This window comes from Diachasmimorpha longicaudata, chromosome 3 (genome assembly GCF_034640455.1).
Source record: "Diachasmimorpha longicaudata isolate KC_UGA_2023 chromosome 3, iyDiaLong2, whole genome shotgun sequence".
Taxonomy (NCBI): Eukaryota; Metazoa; Arthropoda; class Insecta; order Hymenoptera; family Braconidae; genus Diachasmimorpha; species Diachasmimorpha longicaudata.
This window is the reverse complement of record NC_087227.1, coordinates 4,732,073-4,758,367: the sequence shown is the minus strand read 5'-3', so window position 1 is coordinate 4,758,367 and position 26,295 is coordinate 4,732,073. Positions and strand designations below refer to the sequence as shown.

The 26,295-nt window shown below is 36.0% G+C and overlaps 1 protein-coding gene across 9 annotated transcripts in view; it reads left to right on the top strand.

Moving 5' to 3' along the window:
* Dscam3 (Down syndrome cell adhesion molecule 3) overlaps positions 1–26,295 on the top strand; it is a 140,323-nt gene that overhangs the window by 94,522 nt on the left and 19,506 nt on the right. For 6 of the 9 annotated variants that reach the window (XM_064117210.1, XM_064117208.1, XM_064117211.1 and 3 more), the window contains 3 exons: positions 4,933–5,119; positions 8,131–8,273; positions 15,218–15,382. In XM_064117210.1, coding sequence (XP_063973280.1) covers positions 4,933–5,119; positions 8,131–8,273; positions 15,218–15,382 — 495 coding nt within the window. Of the gene's footprint in view, positions 1–4,932; positions 5,120–5,171; positions 5,319–5,701; positions 5,879–8,130; positions 8,274–15,217; positions 15,383–26,295 lie in introns of those variants that run through there. The other 3 variants (XM_064117213.1, XM_064117214.1, XM_064117212.1) reach the window with 3 other exon arrangements.

Sequence of the window (26,295 nt, the reverse complement as noted above, 5' to 3'; positions counted from 1 at the left end):
CGTATGTGGTACTTCATAATGATATAACTGTAGGTAGTATATGGATTCAGGAAAGGTAGACTTGGAATATACTGAAGGGCTTTAACAAAAATACAAGTATGTCATCAAAGCTATGAGTGCAATTCATTATTGGTATTTGATGAGGACTGGTGAATGTGTATAATCTGCGATGTTTGACGTGTCAATAGTTTTGGGATGAATATGGGTATGATAGAAGTAGAGGAAAAAATGTGAGTTTTTGTCAATAACGAAAATTGGTTGAGAGGAAATAATATTTCCTGCGATGAGAGTAAAATTCAAATTTTTGTCGATTATATTCCTGCGTAGAAAACTTATTGGCTGTCGAAGATGTTCAGAAAAATCATCGAAAGATGTTTGGAACATCTTCCTGGTGATGCTAAAAGATTATTTGTAATTTTTACAATTTTTCCTTAATTAAAAAACACGTAACGTTTTGGCAGAGTAAGGTAGACCAATTTCAACGTAACTTCTGATTCCTTTCAATTTTTGAGATATTTGAGGGACCGAAAATTTGTTGTATTTCATGACTTGCGATGTGGAAAACAATGCAACTTGAGGCATAACACCAAACAGATTACAATGTTCCAGTAGATAAAATAGGATAAAAGTTTCATTCACTCGTGAGTATGTATGCGGTTTTTCAAACCACTGAAACAGGACACTCTTCCAGGCAAACTTTTCGGGAGTAGATCGAATGAAAGCCCAGAGAATGGATGACTCTCGTAACTCAACGATGCTCCAGCACGATCGATTCTCCTGGCCATGTCGGAAAAACTATTCCTGGATATACCTCTAGTTTTGGCTGAATGGAGAAAGTTTGCCAATCACTGGAAAAAGTTGTGAAGTTCTCCCCGAAAATCATTACAATTTTTTTCCCTTTTGTTTCTCATTATCTAATGAAGAATTGCTCAAACAAGGATGGCATACACTATTCAAAAGCAATAACGTCAATCAAATAATGAGCAAAGTACATTAGATATGACAGAAGAACGTCAAATTGAATTTGAGACTGGGGTTGGTGGGAAAACGAGAAATCTAAATAATTCCTTCGATGAATTATTTCTGGTGCTCCTCGGGTCACAACGGAAATCGATCTGAACTGGAAACTGAATTTCCATTTAAGATATTTTTAACCTCGGTCACATCATCCGTTTCCTTGGTAACGAACTCATGTGAGGAATATTTGCTTAAATATTTTGCACAATTAGTCCATGAAATCGATAGATATTTACGGTTACATGTACCTTATGATATAAATATCCCCCAAAACCGATTGTATGACAATTGTCTGTCTTCATTTACATTCAGATTTTTGTAATCCGTAAAAATTAAACTAATTTGGATTATCGATTTTGAATTCTCTTTAGAACATGACGTGCGCGTATATTGATCTTTTGGACGCCAGAATAATTTGCTGTCTTCCAGTGATGAACGTCTGAAACTCTAAACGAATCTTTAATCAACTATATAATTTATAACTATATGTCATTATTATAATTATTCATGATTATTATTTTTTCGTATGGATATATACTAGATGTTACCATAATTATTATGAAATAATATAATTATATTTTCGTACTTATGAATTGACATTTCATATTTGCAAAAATAATTTTGTAGCATTTTATTTACGATCTGATCAATCAATTTTACGTAATCACGAGGTTACACCTCGTCTTTTACGTCACAAAAAACGTAATTACCATTAAGAGTGTCTCCATACCCTGTGGTAATCGTTACTACCGTATGGTAATCGCTACTGTAACATAGTAATGCTGACTAAATTAAAGTAATTCTTACTACGCGTGAATATTCATACAGTTCCCCCTCCCATGGTCATTTCCTCTATAAATATTTCAACATTCAATAAGAAAAAATTAAATAAACACAAATTGTTACACCTCATAAACGTTTCGTATCAACCAGAGACTCAAATATTATTGAACTTATTTTTTCTGACATTTATAACACTAGGAAATTTCATATTGAATCCACAAATTGATAAGTCGATCTGAAGTTTAATTTTAAAAAATCTGTAATACCTAACATAATACCCCCAAATTCATGGCTCAAACTATGTAAACGAAATTACTCTCCCATTACTCCTCCCCAACCATCAATTGAAGGCTCATTACCACATGAATAAACGTAATCAGAAATTAACCAAACGTGAACATTTCGTAGGGCATTCGAATCTCCCAGTGTCCACTGGTATTTGAGTCTCGCTTGAATGGACTCACAGTTCACGATTTTCGCGCCACTGATTATTCACTGATCCGGGCCCATTTCAAAATATATACACAAACCATATCACGAATCCATTTTACGTACATCTATGGTGACCTGTAACATTATTAAGCATTCACGTATTTAGTATCACATCGTTTCTGTGTACGATGACGCCATCAAATACTGAATGTGTTTGTTCTCTTGTGGCCACACTGGGTCAGAATATATATTCACGGGTCATAATGAAGCCTGTGTTAATGCTTACTCTGTTCCAATTATCTCTGGATTATCCAAAATTATGAAGTTATGAGTTAATTGTACTCAACACCATCAAAATTTTTCATTAATATTGTGATTAGTACTTGAACGATAAAACGCTAACAATATATATGGACTCATGCTCGTATTACCTCGATGAGTTTATTCGAAAGTGATTGCATTATTCATACAATGCAAATTCAACGTATAAGTTCGCAAATGTCATATTTGCGTCCTAAAATGGAGATAACGATTAAATATTGACAGGAGAAAAAATACGTTCATACAATCACGTCTACCTGAATTTACTACTGTGATAATTTCACGTGTGCATTGTGTTGTTTTCCAAATATTAATTGGAGTTGTATTTTGAGAATGTGTCAACATCGATTAAACGAAATTTGGAGAAAGATTGACAGAGTGAGGATCTAAAAAAAATGATCCTTGTATGTGGTAAAGAAATGTCCTTCTTTGATGATAATTATTGAACTGATATCAAATTGATTGATCTGGATCACTGGTTGGGTCACTGTTCTCCCACCCAGATGAGAAATGTCCATCCTAACGAGGGAAACAAGGTAGATCCATAATTGGAGATGAAGTCTGGCAGACCCAGCGTGGAAGCAATCTTGATTCCATTGTTGAATCCTGGATTGATCGAATTTGAGCCTTATGTGCTCCATCTTGAAACAGTGTTGCTCTTCCAGGCTGGAAGATCCAGGGTAGAATAAAACTTGAATTCATTTTCGAACCCAAGGCTCGTTCAAACTCAGACATAAATGGTCCATTCAGCCCATATAATTATTAGGTTCGTAAATAACATATCTCAATGTACCCAATTATATTCCACTGAAATACGTCAGAGAGATATCAATGATAATTAATTTGCTGTTGCAAGGCCTCCTTCACAATGATTGTAGACAGATTATGTATCAGAAGCTCCTTCAGCATAGCATGTTACCGCCATATCAAATGTGGGAGTATTTAATTAGAGTAAATGAAACCCTTTTGGTAATGATCAATGAATTCGTCCGCGCATGTACTTTAAAAATATGAAAGTAACCAATTATTGTTGACTTAGAGTCAATAGCATGGTGGTAAACAACTCATGTCTGTATCTGTATGCACTAGTTCTAGAAGACGGAAAATATGTATGCAAATTGAACTATGTTTATTCAGAAATGCTTAAATAATTTAAAAAAATGATAATTAATTATTGGGGAATTATCGGGCGATTCGAAGGGTTGATTCGAGGATTGTCGGTCCAAATCTGGATCGAGGCTGGAAATTCCAGCCTGGGCACTCGGTAAGTTTTCGAAGTTTATTCAAGTTTGGTTCGACGTTGACAACTTAGACTCGATTCAACTTGGTCAATTCTCAATCAAACTTGATGCAAAATTTACATATTTATAATAGTGTAGGATGAAGATCATAAAGGGATAGGATTTGTTTATTTTTAAGAGGTAATTAAATTTATTCCAAACAGAATACAGTTTAATTTATAAAAACGTAAAAGAGGAAGAGCATCCTCACGCCTAACCGCTCAAGTCCCAACTGCACTTATCCCGATTTTCCAACCCGAAACGCACTCATTTTCCTTAATTTTTTAAATTGGATTATGGGATTGAAATAAACAACACTTCCGGTCTATTTTATTCACTTATAATTTATTAGTTATTCGTGACTCTACCTTCGTCAGGAGGTATGTTCCTGTACAGATTCTCAAGACAGACTAAACTCAAAGACAGTAGAGCCTTAATTTTTGTGCCTCATGGACCAGAACATTTCCATCCCCAAAAACGTTTTTATTTATAACCCCATGGCCACTTCTGGTCGCCAAACGTTGCTCAGCAAAGCGGGTAATAAAACTTTTCCTCTTTTTTATATATTCGGGGCCCTACCGCAATAAAACTCTAGAACATATTTCCAGAGGAGAAAGAGTGAATTTTGTACTTAGGGAAATCCCCAAAAATTCAACATTTTTTACACCAATTTTCTCACTCAGTCTTTATCAATGCAAGCTCTGTTCTAAGGACGACCCCATACGGCCGGACAAAGGCCACCGTTAGGAGGCACAGAAAATCCTCAAAAACCCTAAACATCACCATAATAAAACTATCATGTCTCGCACACACGTCTCCCTTTACACTCACATTTCTTATGCTAGAAACAAACACATAATGTAAACTGAAAAATTCTAAAGCGTCTAAACAAATTTAAACATTCGCTGGTGTCATATCGCTCTCTCACACGTGCGCAATTATACGAAAGAACAAAACACTCACTCTTCACTATTTCATCCATCCCACAATAGTATGTGGTTAAAAAGTCTCCATCGTCGGTTACATTTTTGATCAGTATTCATTTATTCATTTATTCGTTGGTCACCTTAACTAATGAAAATGTATATATTGTTTACAGCCTGTAGCTGCATCGGTGTCCTAGGCCAGCAGGGACCAGTCTTTGTGCTGGAACCTCCCAGTACTCTGGTCTTTTCGAACACAACGGGCTCACAATTGAGTTGTTCAGCCCATGGCAGCCCAACTCCCCACGTCACGTGGATCACGAGTCCAGATCAACGCTCGGTCACTGCAGTTCCAGGGCTCAGGTAAATTATTTTCCATTGTTTGTCCTCCAGAAAGCCCTATAAGTACACCCAGATTTCTTTATTTTTTGCTATCCAGAAGTCATCTTCCTCCTTCAGATACATACGACAAGATATTGAATCACTGATGGCACCTGGAAAACCATTTCCTTCGGCTAATCGAAATACTTCTTGCCGTCCTCCCTTTTCCGCTTTCATACCGGTAATGTCACTGTCGTCACCGGCAAATACAGTTCTTATTCTCTGTATACACTAGCAAGTTGATTCAAGGGACCAGAAGAAAAGAGTAGAAGCCAGAGTAGAGTAAGACCGGAACCGAAGTACTAATGGAAACGTGGAAGCTTCTACGACCTTATTGCTTATGCAAGAATTTTTTAACAGACAGAATCTTCATGAATATAACGGAAAAAATATGATATTGTGACGTCTTAGCCTTTTCCCTTTTTCTCATCAAAGTTAATGTACGAGCGACTTTTCCCCAAATCACTAGTTTTTTATAATTCAACTGGAGGTTCTTTTTACTTGAAAAAATTGAAGGATCAACAATGTGATATTCAAAGTGTTATTATAAAAACAACTTTTTAGAGTTGTGGATTTCGGAAAAAGCCACGAAACCGGTACGGGGTCTCTTCGGCGTTGGAAAAATCTAGATCTGCCAGCAAGTTGGTGGACGTTGCTATGATGGCACCACTGTTTTCAAAATGTCGACATCGCACCCACGGGGAACCTCGGGAAGGCAGTCCATGGCATACGCCCAGATATGTAGGACCTCACAGAAAAAAAGAGTTGCCTCCTAAGGATCACTAAGTGAAGCTTTCGACTATGCTGTACCTCGCAATTGCATACCAGCATTTCTTTTGTCTCATTCATCGGCTTGCTCTTTTTGCTGGTTTAGGTTTCTCCACATAGATGTTATCAATAGTTTGGCTGTGGTGTTTATTTATCCTCGTATCCTCATGTGAGAACACGAGTGGACCTACATTTTTTAAGTGGGCTTCGAACCACTGTATAGGATCTCACAGCAGTGAAACATGCCCCTCAATGGTCCATTTCCCAAATCCAAAAAATATGTGTTATTATCAAAACCATCAAATGGGATAGTGAGGTGCCATTTTTAATGGTTTGGTTTCCATGATTATAATAACACCCCCAATGCTCCATAACAGAACACAAAATTCAGTATATTTTCAAGATCATTTGAGACGATTATGATTATTCAAGGATGTGACGCCATTTTGAATAGTTCGGCCACCATATTTGTAAACGAAAAGGGGCTTTTCGACACGGGGTGAACGTAACAGCAGTAGAGAAACGTGAAAATCCCTACGGACCAATATCGTTCATGCCCTAGGGATTTTTAGTCACGTGGCGGAGGTCACTCCGACGAGGACGACAAGGCTATGGAACTAAAAATGGCATTCGTCCTGCAATATCCTATTTCCGTCATTTTAACACATAGACAGTCAGCCGAACAACGTAAATGTATGACATAAGGATTTGAAGACGCCCCCGGGTCACAGCGTCCCTTAAAGACGAAATACCGCTGACTCTCCGTGTAGCAATTAATTAGATAATATATATGTGTGCGAGGAGTGGGAAGTGAACCTAACTCACTCGTTACTATTATGTGGTGAGATGCCTGTTGGGGGTGATGTTTAACAAGAGTGCTAATAAAAGCTTCTAACATGTCTGCCAAGTCCACGAAGTGTCTAAACACGTGTACTGCTAGACACCCATGAGATTATTCTCGTAGAGCATATCATATCGCTTAACAACACTTTCTTCAGTTACTACACTCAGATATAAGTTGTCTAAACTTCTTTGATTCAATTAGAATGAACAAATGGTCAATCCATTTTTGCGATTGAATCGAACAACATTTTCTGGAATTACTTAACTTGGAGATCAGTTATTTAAACTTCTTTGATTCAATTGGAACGAACAAATGGTCAATCCATTCTTTAGGATTAAGTTGAACAACATTTTCTTTAATTACTAAACACAGAGATCAGTTGTCTAAACTTTTTTTATTCAATTGAAATGAACAAATGGTCAATCCATTCTTCAGGATTAAATTGAACAACATTTTCTTTAGTGAATCACCTCAGAGATGAGTTATTCAAACTTCTTTCATCCAATTGGATTGAACAAATAGTCAATCCATTTTTGTCATTGAATTGAACAGCACTTTCTTCAGTTACTAAACTCAGATATCAGTTGTCTAAACTTTTTTTATTCAATTGGAATGAACAAATGGTCAATCCATTCTTGTCATTGATTTAGAAATTGTTTTGTGATTCAGATAACTTCAGAAATATTTATCTGCATTATTTCAAACCAGACACCCGCTACGTAATAAGAGAGATTGTATGACAGTGATTATCGTGACCAGAAGAGATTGTTACATAATTACACGTGCGTTTATCGATTGTAGCTACTCCTTCTCTAAAGGGATTGTGTTCTATGTCCCCGTTTGTATTCCTCCTTTCGTTATTAACCACCAGGAGAATAACTCTCATTCTGCTCCTCGACTCATTGTCATCTGGTTTATAAATTCTTTCAACTAATGTTGTCGGGATTTTTGAACCCGTATCTTCACCACTCACTCAGCAATCCATCATCCGCTCCATTAAATCATTCATTACTTCAGGATGTGTGGGGTAAAATGGAACGCAAGGCAAAGGAAATAGCACGAAAAAATTGATATCAGTGACATGAGGACAAACACATCAAATTGTGCCTCAAAAATGAGGCACAATTGAATTGATGAAATTGCATTGATAGAATGACTCCGAAGAAGATTCGTTAATTTTTAACAAATGGTACAGTTGAATGGGAATAATTTTTCGGTGGTCCATCTGAATTTTTTTGATGATCTCAGTTCGATCCCTCAGCTAGTCAAGAGCCTTTTAAATTTCGAACTACCTCAGATAGAGTAGTCATATATTTTTACCTCCGTCTATTTGTTCTACGGAAGCCTATACTTTATCAGCTACATGTTCTTGTGGTTTCAGGCAACTACTGGGTAATGGAACTCTTTATTTTCCACCATTTCTCGCTCAAGACTTTCGGGCTGAAGTGCACAATGCCCGATACAGATGCCGAGCAACGAGCTCCGTGGGGACTGTACTTTCCAGAGAAGTTACACTTCGTGCTGGTAAGTTGTGATGCATTATTTTTTAAAATTTCTTTATAAAGGTCATGAAAAAGAAAGTTTTATCGAGATAGTACTGTACACTGAGAAAAAAAAATTTAATTTTATTAATCATATTTGTTCTGGACAACCAAATGCCCGAAATTGTCATTCAACAATTCAGTTTAAATTCGGTTTAAATATTTTATTTACAATTTTATTTACGATTTAAATATTTTATATTTGTTTTTTAGCGTAAACTTAATTGTTTAGACGTCTTTGAATAGTTCTCAAATCAGATTCGTACTCTTTACCGTAATCTTTACCATTTACTGTTCGCGGGGAACAGCAAACTTTTCTCAAAGAAAAGTTTGTACTTTTCTTTGAGAAAACAAACTTTTCTTTGAGAAGAGCCAGAGGAAAAGAGGACTTTCCACCCGAGTACAGAAAGACCTCACTTTTCTTTTCGTACTCGGCTGCAAAGTCCTCACTTTTCTCCCACTCATGAAGAAGTAAAATATAAATTTTACTTCCAGCTGTGGTGAAAATTTTTGATAAATATGAATCGTTCCTCTGGCATAACAAGCGTAGAGCAGTTTTATTAATCATTTAAACAGATTATTACTTTAAATTGATATTTCACGGGAGACTACGTGCATTCGGAATGATTCAAGCGCTCGTAAACCAATTAAATTCGAAGTATCACTATGTAGCTCCAGCCTAGAGGAGAAATACCTTTGGCTGTAGATTGAAGTTTACTAAAACGTCGGTTTACCAACCCTTAGTATCTACGAGTTGGGGCTGGCTCATGGATGTATTTACATAAGTCGAAACCTAGGGATGGGGATAGCGATCTCAACGAAAACAAGCATCTGAATTTTACACACATTTATAAACAATCGTCCAGAATAAAAAAACGTCTGAGTAACATGAAACTCTCGGCATTTTAATGATAAATTAGAATGTTTTTTTTTACTAGTTTTTTTTACTTTAATCGTAATGTTCCCAATCGCAATTTTTTTCTCAATTTAACGCTCGTTTCTATTAAAAACAAACAAAAGGTCAAAAAATCAGGATTTAACCCAGCGTTTTTGAAGAAAATTAACATTTCCGTTGTAATTGATGATTAAAATTTGATTTTTTAATCATTAAACGTTAAGAAATCGAGGAATATGTTGACATTTCATAAAAGATAATCCACCGCTTAGAGAATAAGGTTTATTATTTGTTTATAAGCAAGAAATATTTTTGCAAATATCACTCCTTTCAAAAATTTAATTTAAATAATACTGACTATCTCTGAGTTTTTAAAAATTTAACTCACGCAATTAGTTGTTAAATTAGTCAACTGAAAGTATTCAAAAGCTTCTTATCGGATCGGTAAAACACTGACATGATAGAGCTACTTTAAACAAAAGTATTCTTTCTCCAAAGCACCAATTACCAAAATTTTCATTTTATCTTCTCCACCCAATCTTTATCTCTTTCTAACAGTTCCATCCCTGATATCTCCATCTTCCCCTATCGTCCTGTTTCTCTTCTCCCATCGTCTCTACATTTATCCTGTGAATTTACTCGCCATCCACTATTTTCCACCGAAAAGGCATCAAGTGCCCGACGTAAGGTTTCTAAAGACCTCATTGACGAGTGCACCAACGACACCAAGGCTTAACAAAATTTTCCTAGTACATGAAGCTCGTGTACAAAGACATCAAGAGGTGAAAATAAGGCAGGTTAAAGGGGTGACTGAGGGAGTTTCGTTAATGCCACTTGAGGGCAACCAGCCGACATTCATTAAAATAGGTTTCATCCCCCTCGGTAATTATGCATTAGATTATACCTCAAATATATTACCAACAAAATTCAGGTAAATTTTATGACGTTCAGGAGTGAATCTTCAATGCATAAATCCATACCTTTCAATTTTCTCAGCTCGTCCAGCTCTAACCACCCTCATTGATCCACCACCACGTCTTCTTTTCATTTACAGTCATCGTACTGCAGCGAACAACCACCTGAAAAAAAAAAAGAAGCGAATTGATTGCAATCTTTGGACCGGTAAGAGCCTGGGAAAATAAAACGAATTGAGAGGATTTCCTCAGAGTCGAGCATTTCTGTCCATTCTGACTTTTTTTTATCTTACGTTCACGTTCTTTTCATTCTCTTTTGCTTCTCCATCGTTTCACGTGCACACAAATGACTCTTGTTTCAGCTCAAAAGCTATAATTAATTACAGATGAATCGTAAATTCTTATTCTCAAGCTCCTCTCCCTCTCTCGTATTTAGCTTTTTCCTCGTGTACTCTCGATTCAATTTGTTACCCTGGAAGCTAGAAGGCACTCATTCCGTGAATTTCCTTTGCAATTTTCAGTTTACCACTGTCGCATCTTTCACTGCTAGGAGTTACTTGAAGACCAAAGGGCATAAGTGATTACGAGGTAGACGACGGTGAATTTCACTCCATCTCTTCCAGTTTTACTTCTCTATCTTGTATTCCTGGGTACGTAGACGTGGATAGGTTTATCGTAAGGGTAAAATCTTGGGGGACAGGTGGAGAAAGGTGAAGGTATAAGGGTCGTAGACGAGTGAATGCTGGGGCTACCTTATCTGAAATGACATCGGATTGCACTCTAACGTTTATGGGCGGGATCTAGAAAAGGGTGTATTTTCGATGGTGAAACTCAGTGACCCCCTACCCCTTCTTCTTACCGTCATTGTTGCAACCCCAACTTCACCACGTTGGTTCTTTGCTCTCGCTACTATCCGGCCTATTCTCTCGGTGCTTAACCCTTACTTTGGAGTAGCTGAGTGGTGAATCCACTCGATCTTCGCCCCATAGTTTGGTTCAAAAGGGTTTTCAGTTCTTTTCGCGTAATCTTCAGTTGGAGAATATTTCATCTTTCGTACAAAGAGATTTCTGTTAATAATTAAGAGGGGATGAAAATTATTTGTATTGTGTATTGCCACTGGAGGGGAGGGCCAACATAGTTGGATAGATTTCAATGTGATGTGGAAACGACCTTCCAAGGTTATATATTTCCGAAAAACTCAGGAAACCCCTGCAGAGGGTCTTCGGGGTTGAAAAAATCCAAATCTGTTCGATATGATGGCACCATTTTTTTTCAAAGTGCCGACATCACATCCAGGGGGAACCTCGGGGGTTGTCCATGGTTTATGCTCAGATATGGAGGACCTGACAGCAGTGAAAACTACCCCTCAATGGTAAATTTCCCAAATCTACAAAAAGTGTGTTATTATCAAAATCATTTGATGGAATAGTGAGGTACCATTTTTAATGGTTTGGTTTCCATGATTATGATAACACCCTCAATGCTCCATAACAGAACACATAAAAGTCAGCATATTTTCAAAATATTTTATGGAGGTTGTAACTCCTGGGGGAGAGGGAGCTTTTTAAATGGTCGGGCTACCATAGGGTCCTGGGGTACACTGACGGAATACACGAAGCATCGTTATGTTATCAAATGCATTTCGCGAAAGCCAGGAAGCCCTGGGGTGTTGGACATTGGAATTTTCTGAAACCTCCTGAATTTTCTTGGTTTTTGGATTCTTCTGGTGTATTATAGCACCGAAATAAGAGCTATTATGGCTGCTAGCGGGTGCTCAAATACATAGAACTGTTTGTGGTGGGCCAAAAGATACTTTAGAAAATTATTGGAAGATAATATTTTTTAAAATCTCTCAAAACACGTCTCCATGTATCCAAAAAATAATTGTTCTCCGAAGGTCTTTCGGTGATCCTCCTGATGATTTCTGGATCATTTTTCCCAGAATGAATTCATATTTTTCCCCGGTTGAGTAGATAATTTTCATAAATTTACAGAGCCAGGAAAGTACTTATTAGATAAAAAGATAATGACTTAGGAAAATATGATCGGAAAATATTTTCAGGAAAAATCAGCGTACCCCGACCTCAATCTGATGGACTGTGACAGACTGAAGAGTGAGAATAACCGCATGTAAGATGACATAAAGTGGGTAGAAAAACTTCGCGATGGTAAAGTGAAAAAAGGGGGAGAATATCGTTGGCACACTCAATTCACGCTTCAATGAATATCCCTCGTATATTGGCTTCATTTGCACATTTCGTTTCATTCCTCCCGCTTATCGCAATTTTATTTGAATTTAGCGGAACGATTCCTCCCAGCTATTTCAGTTTTTTTGACACACATTCTCATTCGTTCCGTCACGCTCCATGGGAAAAGACTTCTCTCGGCAACTCATTGTAAGCTTTTCAGTTTATCACTGTTTTTATTAGCAGTTTAGGATTTCAATTAAATTTGTGGGGTTTATCGGACTTTTTTTTAGGAGAAAATGGGGTAAATGCACACTCAGAGCGAAAAGGAACAGTACAAACAAATGAACATGAAGTGAAATTCAGACTTTTTCCTTTGAATTTTGAGCACAAAATTGATAATTTGGTGGTGGGAAAGGGCGAGATAAAATGACGTTTGCAGACGCATGAGTGAACATGAAGAAATGAACATCGGAGTTACATAAAGTTAATCTTATATCACTCCTTATCTCAATAAATAACTCACGTATAAAATTTATTGTTCCCCAAAGATGTTCCACAATTCTTCAGACGAAATATCGACCGATTTTTGCACAATTTCCCTATTTACCCAAAAAGATTCTTCGCATGATTTTTGGATGAAAAGTATTTTTTCCGAAAATGTTTTCAATTTTATTTTGGAAAATTTGTTGACAAACTCGTCTAAACAGATTCCCAAACAAAAACTGTCTTCTGGAGATTTTTTGATGAATTTTTAAGAAATTTCTTGAGGATTTTTGACAGACAAAAATTAAAGAAAAAGATGTCAATATTACCCCGCTCCCCCAGTGCTTTAAAACCCAGATTTTTGGAAATTCTTTGGCAAATTGTTTCTGTCCTCTTTGAGCTAAACAATTTAGTCTCTCCAAATGTTTTGTTGTTTCATAAATCCTTGTTCTCAATTTTTTTTCTCCTGAATTCTTGGACTAAAATTCCTGTCCAGATGAATTGCACTCTGATTATCTCGTAGGAGAGACAAAGCCTCTGGCGGATAGTTAATGAAACCCATTGTCTTAATTAGCCTCCTCATGGAACCCAACTTTTTCATTGCTTCCCAAAGAGCCATTTACTCTAAAGCCGGATGTATGGCGGAGTCGATAAGGTGCCCGCCCGCTTACCCAGGTCGGCAATGTCCATCCTGACGATGGACACAAGGTAGATCCAGGATTGGAGATCGAGCTTAAGAGATCCAGCGTGGAGGCAATCTTCATTCCATCGTTGAATCCTATATTGATCCGACTTGAACTAGATATGCTCCTTCGAATCTGAATCCCATCTTGAAAAAGTCTTGTTCTTCTAGGCTGGAGGGTCCAGGATGGAATGAACTTCATGGATGGATGGGATGGCTTCATTTCAGTGTCGAATCCAAGACTGATTCAAACTGAAACGTTACTGTTCCGTCCAGCCCATATAATTATTAGGTTCATAAATAACGTACCTCAATGTACCCAATTATATTCCACTGAAATTCTTCAAGGACTTATCAACAATAATTGATCATTGGGGAATTATCGGACAATTCGAAGGGTTGATCGAGGATTGTCGGTGAAGCCTCGATCGAGGCTGATAATTCCAGCCTGGACACTTAGATGGGAAGAAATTTTAGGTAAAAATTAGCCCTTCAGGGGGTGAAACGAGGGACGAAAGTTGGTTTTATTACAAAAATTAGCCTCCAAAGTCTAATTTTTCCAACAAAATTTCACCTAAAAAGTGGTTGATTATCATTTCGACCCTCGTTTCACCCTCTAGAAGTTTAATTATTATCAAAAATGTTCTTTCTGTTCAGTGAGTTTTCAAAGTTCCTCCAAGGTTGATTCAACGTTGAGAATCTAGGCTTGATCCACCTTGATCAATTCTCAATAAAATTTGATTTAATTTTCATTTCATCGTCCATTCGCACCTAGACACGAAGCCAGAGGGCTCGTGTCTGATCCCGTGGGTCTACGACATAACATCACACCAATCCAACAATATCTTATCTATTACATAGTGTAACAATCATTAAAGTTTTAATTGGAGTTTACATTTCAAACTGTTTATCAAAAAATAAATGACAGTTGGATTGAATAATTCTTTGTACGATTTGTATTTCTTTTATTCTCGTGTTTCCACTTGAGATTGAAAAACATTTTTACGGGTGAAAATTTTGAAAAGTTTGGGGTATGATGTGTAGGCCCTTCTTGGATCCAAGCAGATCTCCATGAGTGGGATCACTGTCAATGTGAGTCATCAGGTGTCACCCGGGTGTTGTATCCCTTTAGTCTTTTTAATTAATTCCTCTAAGGAAAAAAAACAGAGCAGTTCTGCCTTTCAACTGTATAAATTATACGAGAATATAATAACATTCGCACCTTACAATCATTAAACCAATCCCGTTTTTAATATTTTTAATTTTAAAAATTGAGTTTCCATTCTCTTCTCTCTTGCATTTTCCATCAAAATTTTTTTCACAGTCTAGAGTGCTCCTCATACATCCACGAAAAACGAAAAAAAATATGATTGATTGGAGAAATAACTAGTTGGAAAATGATAATATTTTGGAAAAATAAACGTTGTACGTAGTGAAGCATAGACTCATCCGTTTGGAATCTCCATGATCCTCTTTGTCGCGGTTCGCCGGACCGCAATCTATCACGAACCATTCCTTGCGACAGCGATAAATTGAAGGAACGCTTTGAAGCAGCTGAAAAAGAGGGAAGTGTGTGTAACATATTGGAATTCTTTGGTTTTAAAAACCGACCACCGGAGGAAATATCTCTGTGTTGTCACTAGGCCTTTGTTCACATTCTCGATATCAATCGAAAGTTTGTTCATCTTCGCTTTCATGATAACTCGTCTTTTCAATCCAAATGCACATGTAAAAATTGTAATCCACATCTTTTGTTTATTTCAGTGCTGACTGTACCGGCGTATGATGTGAGAGTTAACAGATCACCGGTTCTGGAGGGCTGCAATGCCGTTCTGTCTTGCACAGCGAGGGAAGATGTTAAAGAGCATCTGACTGTTACTTCTTGGTACCGGGATGATGCCATTCTACTGCCAGGGAGTATTGACACAGGTGAGGTAGATAAAATTATAGTCATTAAAATTATAGATCGCATGGTAAACGGTAAATTGAAATATACATTAATTAATGTGAAATATACATTAATTTGTGGTGTATTAAATATTGAAGGGTCGAAGAAGTTTTATAAATCCTTTATTCGTGTGAGGGACTCAAATATTTAATAAATAGAGATGAGTATGAAGGGGCGAGATACTCTTCAGATGGGTTGAAATTAATCGTGTAGTGAGTATTTTGGAACTGAACTGGATCAATAATGAAGGGATGTATTTTGAGGGCTTGATATGTGTGGATAAAAATGAATCATCTGCCTATATCTGTTTTCAGTCCATCTCAGTAGGTTATAGTTTTTATAGTTTTTCTCCAAACAATACCGAAATGTTTAGGATGGTTTTAATAAATAGAATCAGAGGGGAAACAGAAAGGAATGAATGAACAAGGGCCTTTTGTCAAATGGGTTTTGAGGGTGAAATTTTTGGTCACTAAGAGTCAGTTGACCTGGAGACGTCATATGAGAAAGATATACCTTCTGCGATAGTTAAATCGTTTTTATATTATTGAGACAATCCCGATCCCTAATCCAATAGGATGTCTCAAGGAGAGGTTTTTTGGAAATGTGAGGATTGGATTATTGGAGGGATTGAGGCCCAAAGGTTCAAGGGACGTTTGGCACCAGTATTGTGGATTTTACGTGGAATACATATTTGTGATGTTTTTAAAGATTACAATTTTTTTCTAAGGATCATAGTTGCGTACGACAGTAAATGGATTTATTTATTTATTTAGTTGTGCACATAAGAGAATATTTTGAAGGTTATCGATAATAAGTGTTTCAGGATTTTCTAGTTCTTACAGAAAATGAAGAATAAATTCCTTAAAATATAGAGGATCTGCAGCAATTATTATTTATTTATTTATTTGTACATATTATATGTACATATATTCCAGTGAAAAATGCAATATATCAGATATATGCTGAATCTATGTGACGTACATGTATTACATGTACATACATATTCGTCGTATATCTGACATATACATGAAATATATTTTTTTCTGGATAAGTTGTCGACGCATCAACTACTACGGCTCGTAACTCCAGCTCTGGATCCGTTTTTTATAATGAGGATAGGATCATTCGATTGTAAAATTTGTTTGGTATTCGTCATTGGCACATTTTGGGGGTAAACTTTTTCTTGGTGCACAGCATCTGACTAAATCGAATATACCAGAAATATTCCCCCACAAATATTGTCACGGATTGTTATTTAATGGATCCACATTCTCTCATCTCTGTTAATAACTAAACGTTTCAATAGATGAGAGCTAAGACATGTTTGAATGAGATATTGTACAAGGACTGTTCAGTTCTTAACTAACAGAAATACTGATGGGCTGGGTCACACTAATTCATCTCTAACAGAATATCCTAATGGAACTATATAAAATATAACTTCATATATAAAAATACTATAAATGCGGATATTCGTATGAAAAAAAATCGTAAATTATCTTCTCTGTCGTTATTCACGGGTTCAAAAACCTCCTAAATGACGTTTTAACTTTCGTATTTTACGATGAGTTGTCCATGTGCTCAAATGTATAATTTTATGATTTATGATACGCAAAATATATTCTGTTCACATATATTTTTCCTACAAATTGTTGGCCCTTTTATATGTCATTTTCATTGGATGAGAGTTGTCGAAAGGAGAGATTTCTAGAAATAAAAGTGAATAACTTTTTCTAATTTTGATTATCCCACCGAAATTCGGATCTCATTCGTAACTTATTTAACTACAGTATTCAATGAGTCGGGTTTGTTTTAAAAAAACAGTGAAAATTAGCTATTTGAAAATTCTGGAATTCAACTGAAATCTTTATCACTCCATATTCTCAACAATGCGCCCACTGCTCTCGTCTCATCCTACTTGTCACCAGACTAAAAGTCACTCTCATAATCCCAATGAGAAGAAGCATAAAAAGGGGTATAAAATCATGCACAACACGCATGGCTTCAGAGAAACTCGTCTGATGCATGAAACTCGCTACTCCCATTTAATTCTCTCCCACCAGCTCTACCGGAAAGAGTCAAGGCTCCACTAATGGTCGTTAGTTTATACTCAGAAGTGGCTCCATACTCGTAATAATACCAAACCTATCTCTCTTTTTTTTATTCCAACATTTCCTTTTTCCTCTTTTGTCATTCCATTTTTTTTTGTCATGTTGAAATGGAAAGTCGACCTGCAACACTTTGTTTGCTCTCCCTTGTTATTGTTTCCTCCTCGCAGTTTTCAGGAGAAAAAAAAACGAAAAGAAATGTATTCGCGAAACCGCGTAACTAGAGATGATTAATAACGAGTGATACAACTGTATATCCTCTCATACATCGAAAACGAAATTCCACGTAATGTCTTCAGAACGAGGAAATAAATTGGGGGCGTTGGGCTGCGGAAGCCGCAAGTTTTTTGCCGAGAAAAATGAAGACGGAGAAAATATAAAAAAAAAAAAAATACTGCGTTATGGAAATTTGGTTGTGGTGATATATTCAGAGTTGTGGTGCTAGTGATGAGGGAACATCAGTATGGAATACGAGACGTTGATGTACACCAAGCGCTTTGTACGGTGACGACACGGGGGGGATGAAAATGTAAAAGTCGATGGGAGAAGAATGCAATACGAGAAAGCAACCGCTTATGTACAAATGAATGTAATGAAAAATGGAATACGTGTTTTTCAAAAAGTAGAACAATGAGAAAATAGGGGTACGTTTTTTTCATATTTGTTGTTTGAAACGTTTTTCTCTGTCTCTCATAGTTTTTCAAAATCGCAATTCAAACAATTAAATATGTTTTATTATTCATTGGGTCATTTTGAATAATTAAAAATGGAAATCAAGTGAAGACTAAATTTTAAGGAAGAGCAGACAGTAATCTTTTCTGAATTGTTTTAGAAACACGAGAAGGAAAGTATTGGATATGGAATATTTTCACATGATGGAATTCGTAATTGAATGAAATTGTACTTTAGGAATCCGCTTGGAAGACACATCCGCTCAGTACCGATTGCTTAGAGGAACTAATTAGATGACAGACAGATACAACACTCTCAACCTCTGTGATGTACATATAAATGTGCTGGAGAGTATTTTGTTAAGTTTTTTTTATTGTTTAAAGTGCTTAACTTTAATTTGAATTTTTTACACTGTCGTTTGTTGCATTTCTGTTGGGTGTAAAACAGTTACTCAGTTTTACATATGTTATGATATATTATTTTAACTTTGTATTCCTTTGATACATCAATCTTATTATTTTCAAGTGTTTTTATTCTGGAATTATACTTTTAGTTTTACTAATTATACGTTATACTTTTAGATTGCATTTTGTGAGATAATTATCTATCTGTTCTGCATAGTTGTAGTCTTTAGCCTCGGCGGATTTTGTTGGGGTGTAATGAGGTAGAATTCATTAGGGTTGGTCTGTGATAAAATGATTCAAAGGAATTTTGGAATGCGTTTGGAGCGTTTTTGGAATGGCTGGATATCTTCTAACAGATAGAAGGAAACTTGTTTTATGCGAAATAAGTCAATATTTTAAATAATGAGTATAAAACAATTCGTCATCCAAGTAACCCATTCGCTAATAAATAACAATTTTTGTTTAGAATGAATTAATCATTCCATCATTGTCCAAAGTCATGTCAGAATGATTGTAAGTGTCATGAAACGTGAGATACCATGAATCCACCATTGTCCAGTCCCACAACTACACAGAAAAAAATTCTTCAAAAATTACGGGTCTGTTACGTAATCTGTCAGTCAACACAATATTCGGTAAAAATTACGGAGCAGTTGACCACTTTTTCAGTGAACCTTCAGGGAAAAGTCCAAATCGTTGAAGAAAAAATGCTTAAGGGGTTATTCTCATGTGAACGCCTATATTTGACCACTTTTTCGGAATTTTTTTTTTATGCGACAACAAACTTCAATCATGTTGATTTTTTAATATATTTTTATTTGCATTTTGAAATATACGAAAAAAATTTTTTTTTTCGTTTTTTACATTTTTAACATATATTTTTTTTAAGTCAAAGTAGTCCCCAATAAAAAAAGGTAGTTCACTGGTCAAGGTGATAACGGCTGTTCATGTTGTCTGACATAAAAAAATCGAATAGATTATTATTCAGTAGATCTGTGGCTATCGTCCCTACCAAATGTAATCAATTTCATTAAAAACAAAAAAAAATATCGAACTTCAAAAAAAAAATCACGAAAATCTCCTTCTTTTTCGTTACAAATCGTTTTAAAAAAATATGAAGATATTATCGAAAATAAACAATTGTGGTAGGAACGATAACTATAAATGAGTAGAAGAACATATGTAAATTTTAAAGCAATCGGTTGAATACTTTTTCTTGTAGGACCTTGACCGTTTCAGAAAATGATGATTCGAGAAAAACGCGTTTAAAGTTGAAAGCCTGGTAGACAATCGCTTACGATACGTCGGCGACTATGAGCTGTAACTTATCAAATACTATGAATTTCGGTCTGAATTTTTCACAGCATGTTTTCAATAGGTTTTACTGTCAAAATATCAAAAAAAAAAATCGATTTTTTGAAGTGCTCACGTGAGAATAACCCCTTAATTGTTGCATCATTTTTACTGAATACTCTTTTAACTGGCAGATTACAAACCAGGCAGTTCATTTTTAAAGAATTTTTCTCTTCATGTATTATAATTATTGGATTATGGAGGTCGAAATGAATAAATACTTGGAGTATTTTTAAGCCACAACTATTATTAAAAATTATAAGACTCTAAACAGTCAAGAGGTACTTTACTGAACGAAGACTTACAATGATTTGACTAAACATTAGTGGTGAGGCCCACGTTAAACTCCTCTCCAGAGGGCAATATAATTTCTCCGTCCACCTTTAACCCTTAGACTTTTTTTTCTTGACCCTCTCTCGTCACCAGATGTATTTTTGGAAAAATCCGCAATGAGAAAATCCCTCTGAGACTTTTCCTTTTTTTATTATAACATAAAGGAAATGTCCCACAGCAACAAAGAAATAAATATTTCCTACATCCGGAAATATAAAAACTCTAAAAGTGTGAATTTTGAACCTGGGGAAATCCCCAAAATCCAACAATAATAATTTCTCTATATCAGAAACTTGAGAAAAAAAAATTCAAATTGAGACTTGCAAATTGTACTGAGGATTTTGCATTTTCCGTCTTGCACAATTTTCAGCGTAAGATCGTAAATATGTGAAACAAACAATCCAACAATTCTGGAAAAATATTCTTTCCATTTTTGCTTCATTTCCATTGTCCATGAATACAAAAAAAGGAGAGTGGGGGTAGAAAATACATAAAATGCACAATGATGGGTCGAATGAGATGGTGAGGAGGGGGAGGGGGAGAAGAACGAAAACAAATAGAATGAAAACAATTTTGTTCAGCCCTCGGGGCGTGATCGCGTGGCTTTATTTTTTGTCGGCCCTCCACAGGGCGAAATTGGAATCAGGTCTCGCTCTCTCTCTCCGCTGACTAGGAGAACGAACAAACGGAACGAAGAGGTCAGGCATGCTGGCTCGGGGGTTGGATATACAACTCAATGTTGGCATCTATGTCGACAATAATTGGACATTGTAAATGGAAAAAAAATCAGAATGAAACACTTGGGTCAGCGCAATTATCCGGCGGTATTTATCGGTAGAACGAGACTTCATGTCGAATATTTAAATCACATGAATTTTTATAAATCTACGAATACTTGGATTTCTCCTTCAGGGATGATAACGTGCTGATTTTAACTTCTGGAACATTCCGAAAAAGCAAGGTGACGTGAAGAGAATTATTGAAAATCTGGAGTTTCTGGACGATTTGGATTGACAGATGAGAATTAAGGGCATTTCTGGGAGACAAATTAATAACCGAACATTCGTGAATTTAGATAAATTACCAGTTCTTCTTAATTGCTATTGCAAGGGATGATCAATTCGCGGGAGAGAGACGGGGTGAATTTATGGATAAATTAGTGATCTGTAATATAATGAATTATACACAAATAATTGGCGTCTAATGGCCAATAAGTTTCATCGATGAGTTACGATGATATTCCATCACTTTCCACGATGACGTTCTCGATAATAACCGATACCAGCGCAAATACAAAGAAATAAAATTTCATGGGCAGTTAATCAGTAATTTGCAGCGCAGTAAATCCTGAAAATATGATTTCAGACTTAAAAAGATATGAAATTTCATATTACACTGTGAATTATCATTATTTTTACAAGTTAAAACTCGAATTAAGACAATCTACGTGCGATGTTCCCGAGTAGGAATTTTGATCGGGTCCAATCAAAAGTCAATACTTGATCAAATCAGCCCTTACCATAGATCAGGATCTGATAAGGTAACTGAATCAACTCCTGATCAGTCCCGCCACGCTGATAAGGTCTGCGAATCTGGACTGAATCAATTTTATGATTCCATTATTCCATTTTATTATTTATTAATAATTATAGCTTGCCGTACAATATATTGCATTCCCGGAGTGGAAATTTAGTTCAGGTGCAAATCAAGCTCGGATCAAGTCAGACTTGACAATCGATCAGGTGCTGATCCGACAACTCGATCAAGATTTGATCAAGCATGTAACGCAAGATGGATTAGTACCTCATAACGAAAATCGAGAACCTTTATCAATTGATAATTAATTCAAAATAAGAAATGAATAATTTTTTTACTTAACGCTACTTCCGTCGATGAATGTCTACCATAATTAATGCTGAAAAAATTCAACTATTTTTACCGATGTTGGGGATCGAACTTGGACCTTACGAGTCCTAATCCTATGCTCTAACCACTGGACTATTGCGCTGCTATTATTAAATCAATTCAGTTTTGCTCATATGATGTGTATTGGAAATATTTGTTTGCTTTAAAATGATCTACATATTGCAATATATGTTGCGAAAAGTTATTCAATTGAAATTATATTTTATTTTTAACAATAATAATATTAACGACAACAATAATTACAATAATAATAATAGTAAAAATAGGCAGGGGTTCACGGGTTGAAATAGAATAATGTATGAATAATTGAATAATTGTCTCCAAGCCCACCTGATCCAAAGTTTAATCAGAATAATTGTAGGCGCCAGCTCAATGTCAGATCAGGTTGACGTGATCAGAATTGAATCCGAATATTTACAGGCAAATGGACCTCAGTCTGAAATCAATCGTACCTCATCAGACCATGATCAAAGTCATTGTAGGCGGATAATTCAATTTGAGGTCAGGTTAACCTGATCAGAACCTGATCCGAATAATCGCAGAGGGAAGGGCTTCAGTTTACCTTCAGGTCCACCCAATCGGAACTTCATTAAAATGATCAGACTAATACGGATCAGGTTGAGTAAATCAGAGACTGATCAGTTCTTCATCAAGTTTCGCCTGAAATTTAGCTGAGACTCGCCTCATGACGTAATTTCCACTGGGGTACCCACAGCAATAAACCTTGCAATAAATTAATAGTGATAAATATACAGTTCCCCTCGAAGTAAGACCTCCTTGAAAATCCAATAAAATTTTTTTTTTAACAAATATCCCTCTCAAAATGATTACCAGTATAAATAGACGATAGAGAAGCAGTGGCGTTACGTTCGAATTACTCAGCAAATTGACTTCGCATAGTTTGAGAAGTACTTTGGTAACAGTAGTGGAGTGAGTTAGATACCCCCAAGATGAGTGGAGGTTTCGCATTAATGGAGTTAGCCGTACCCACTCTCGACAAACTCCATGAATTTAAGGATCGTAATCCCCCACTTCCTATCATCCCCTACCTCAGAGCGTCATCTCACCGGCTGTTTCTCCACTGTATTACACCTTTGATTCGAATCGGGCGGTGGTACACGCTTGAGCATTCATGTCCCATACATATTTATGCAACTCGGTTGAACGTAACAGGTTACATCATGTTCCTTCCCAACCAAACCCTCACTTCTCGTTCTCTCGTACTCCCTATCTTCCTGCATATCCCTGCAAGCTTACGTGGCATGCAGAAGAGCGAAGAGTTTGGAAATCGATGGGTTCGCAGCATGTGGTGAGTTGAAATCGTTTATTGAGTCATTTCTGTCACAAAGGAAGACAGGAGTAAAACACTTTGAATGATGCATTCTCTAGATTATCATTGATTACGAGATAATCGGTTCAAGTTTGGAGCTGCACAGAAGAGCTAACTGAGACTTCACCATGAAGAGATCGTTTTGCTGTAAAAAAAATATGGAAATTTTAGACTACTTCAGTCGTCAGTATTTTTGCCTAGATTTTCACATTATCCTAATCCTCCTCAACGTTCTCCTATTGACTTACCCTTAGCGTACATCCCTCGATTGTAGCTTCAACGTGTAACTCCTAATAAACTTTGGAAGAACTTTTTCCGCTTGAAAAAACCCGGAAAATTCGCCAATTTCTTAATCGAACTTGAAGAAGGATAAATTACAAGTGCCACAATATGAACCCTAGAACATTGCACTGGGGTACAAATATACCCCACGCCATATTTAGGGCTGTGTGGAAACGAGAATCCTGCATTTATCGACCGGAGACCCTAACCATAATTCAATTTGAAGATCATAAAGGGAGTAATTCCACTTACACAGTCGTATTCGTTATTAAAAAACGAAGAAAATGATGTATAACAACATGTTCCAATTTTAATTTTTACCTGCGAAAATTGCGGTCTAACGCGTGGGGTACGTTTGTACCCCAGTGCAACGTTCTAGGGTAAGAAAAGTAAATGCAACATTCTAGGGTTAATGTTAATAATTCACGGAGAGAAAAATTCGTGAAAAATTACGTGTCTGTTCCGTAAACTGCCAATCAAAATAGTATTCAGTAAAAATTACGGAAAAGTTGTACATTTTTTCACTCGACGTTCCCCACTTTTTCCTGAAAGTTCAGTAAAAAAATGCGTAACTGTTCCATAATGTTTACCGAATATTGTTTTGATTGGTAAATTACAGAATAGGCACGTAATTTTTCAAGTATTTTTCTCTCCGTCTATTAACATGAATATTCTCAATTGTTCCTGATAAGTTCTCACCTTTTCTGGTTAAGTCAGCTTTTAGCCCACTGGCGTTAATATTCCGACAAACTAACCAACGCCTCAAATCCGCCACTATATTTTGAAAAGTATTTTATTAAGGGGAATCCAGTCTCAGTGCAGTCTAAAAAAGCCCTATCCCCAGAGGAAAAATTATTTTTGACAAATATTCATTTACTTCAGAGAAGTAATTATTTTTTTTTCAATACTTCATTTCTGAAATGGAGTAATTCCCTGATAATTCTGATTAGGTTTCAATGAATCACTTATATTGTTCGAAAACATGATCATGTTAACTATAACGTTGAATGAACTCTTGCTGTAATTATGAAAGTTAAATTATTCATCAAAATCCTTCCCTCAAGAAAATCAGAACTTTAGAACAGCGAAATAATTATCAATGGAGTTCATTCAAGGTCACGTACAAAATACTCATCCTTTAGAGTAATTAGGCTGAACAAATATAATTTTGAAAAAATTAATCACTCTCTGACATCGAATGACAAATGAATGTTTAGCAAAAATAATTTTTAGCTTTTCTAAATTTAATGAATGTTTAGCAAAAATAATTTTTAGCTTTTCCTACATTTAAAATGATTTATCTTATTAGTCGTCACACTCGAGGGTGGGACAATGCCAAAAATTTTAAGACTTATGCCAAGATGAATCCTCCAATGCGGAGGGATGGGCTCTTCGTTAAGTTTGCCACCCCTATTCAACTTGGTGGGAAGGGTCACTTCTCCGAATCAACATCAACGACCCGCCACGTGGGGCTCTCGAGAGCACCAGATTCTTGATATAATCACGCTTGTTGGTCCGCAGGGGAAGTAAATTTGTGGAATGCCACTGATTTCCCTATACCCACTGATATCTCTACTATGCGCCCACCTAGATCTCCATTTTCTCAGAACTTTCGAAGCTAAAGACGTAATAAGCAATGAAGATATTTCTCCCTATTTTTCGACTATTTCAATTCGCATTTTAATTAACTTACTGCCATACTGGTAATCGATTCTTTATCAATGCAGTGTCCAACTTTCAAAGACATTTTTTCAGGAATTTTTCAAGCAATTAAAAAAATGTTGCGTCACAAAGATCATAAAAGCGCTTATTAAACCAATAAAAAATCTACGAGTAACAAATTAGTCGGAATTTTTGCAATTGCAGAATGATAACAGAAAATTCAAAAGAACCGAAAATAGTGAAAAAGGCAAAACATGGAAAATTGGAAGAACGACCAAAAAATCACAAAAAAATGTTTAAAATCAAAGAAATATCGTGGAAATCATTGACAGTTGCAAAACGAGAAAGAAAAGTTCGATAAGATGACTCAGAATCATCTGAAACGTAACAATTTCATGTTGCAAAAGTTTTTTTAAAATTTCATTTACTCATTTTGTTCAACACATAATTTACGTTTTCAGTATCGTAACTAACATATTCAAAAATCTTTTAAGTTTCGTTTTAACTCTCGTATTTTACAATGACTTTTTTCTACGTTCATGAATACTCATGTGATTTTTCCAAGTAATTTATTTCCCCATAAAAATCCAACTCACGTCACTAGAAAAAAACTAATGTAAATAAATAAGAAAAATAGCGATCGCATATTCTTGACCATCACTTGTAAAATTTTCCTTAAACATAGAATAACTTTTGAGCAGCATTACAACTCATCCAATACCGACTGACTGTGAACACGTATCGTAGATTTATCCAAGCCACGTATGTCTTACATATAGTCAGCCTGAGGAAAGTACGATGCTATTTATCTCCGTATTTTTATT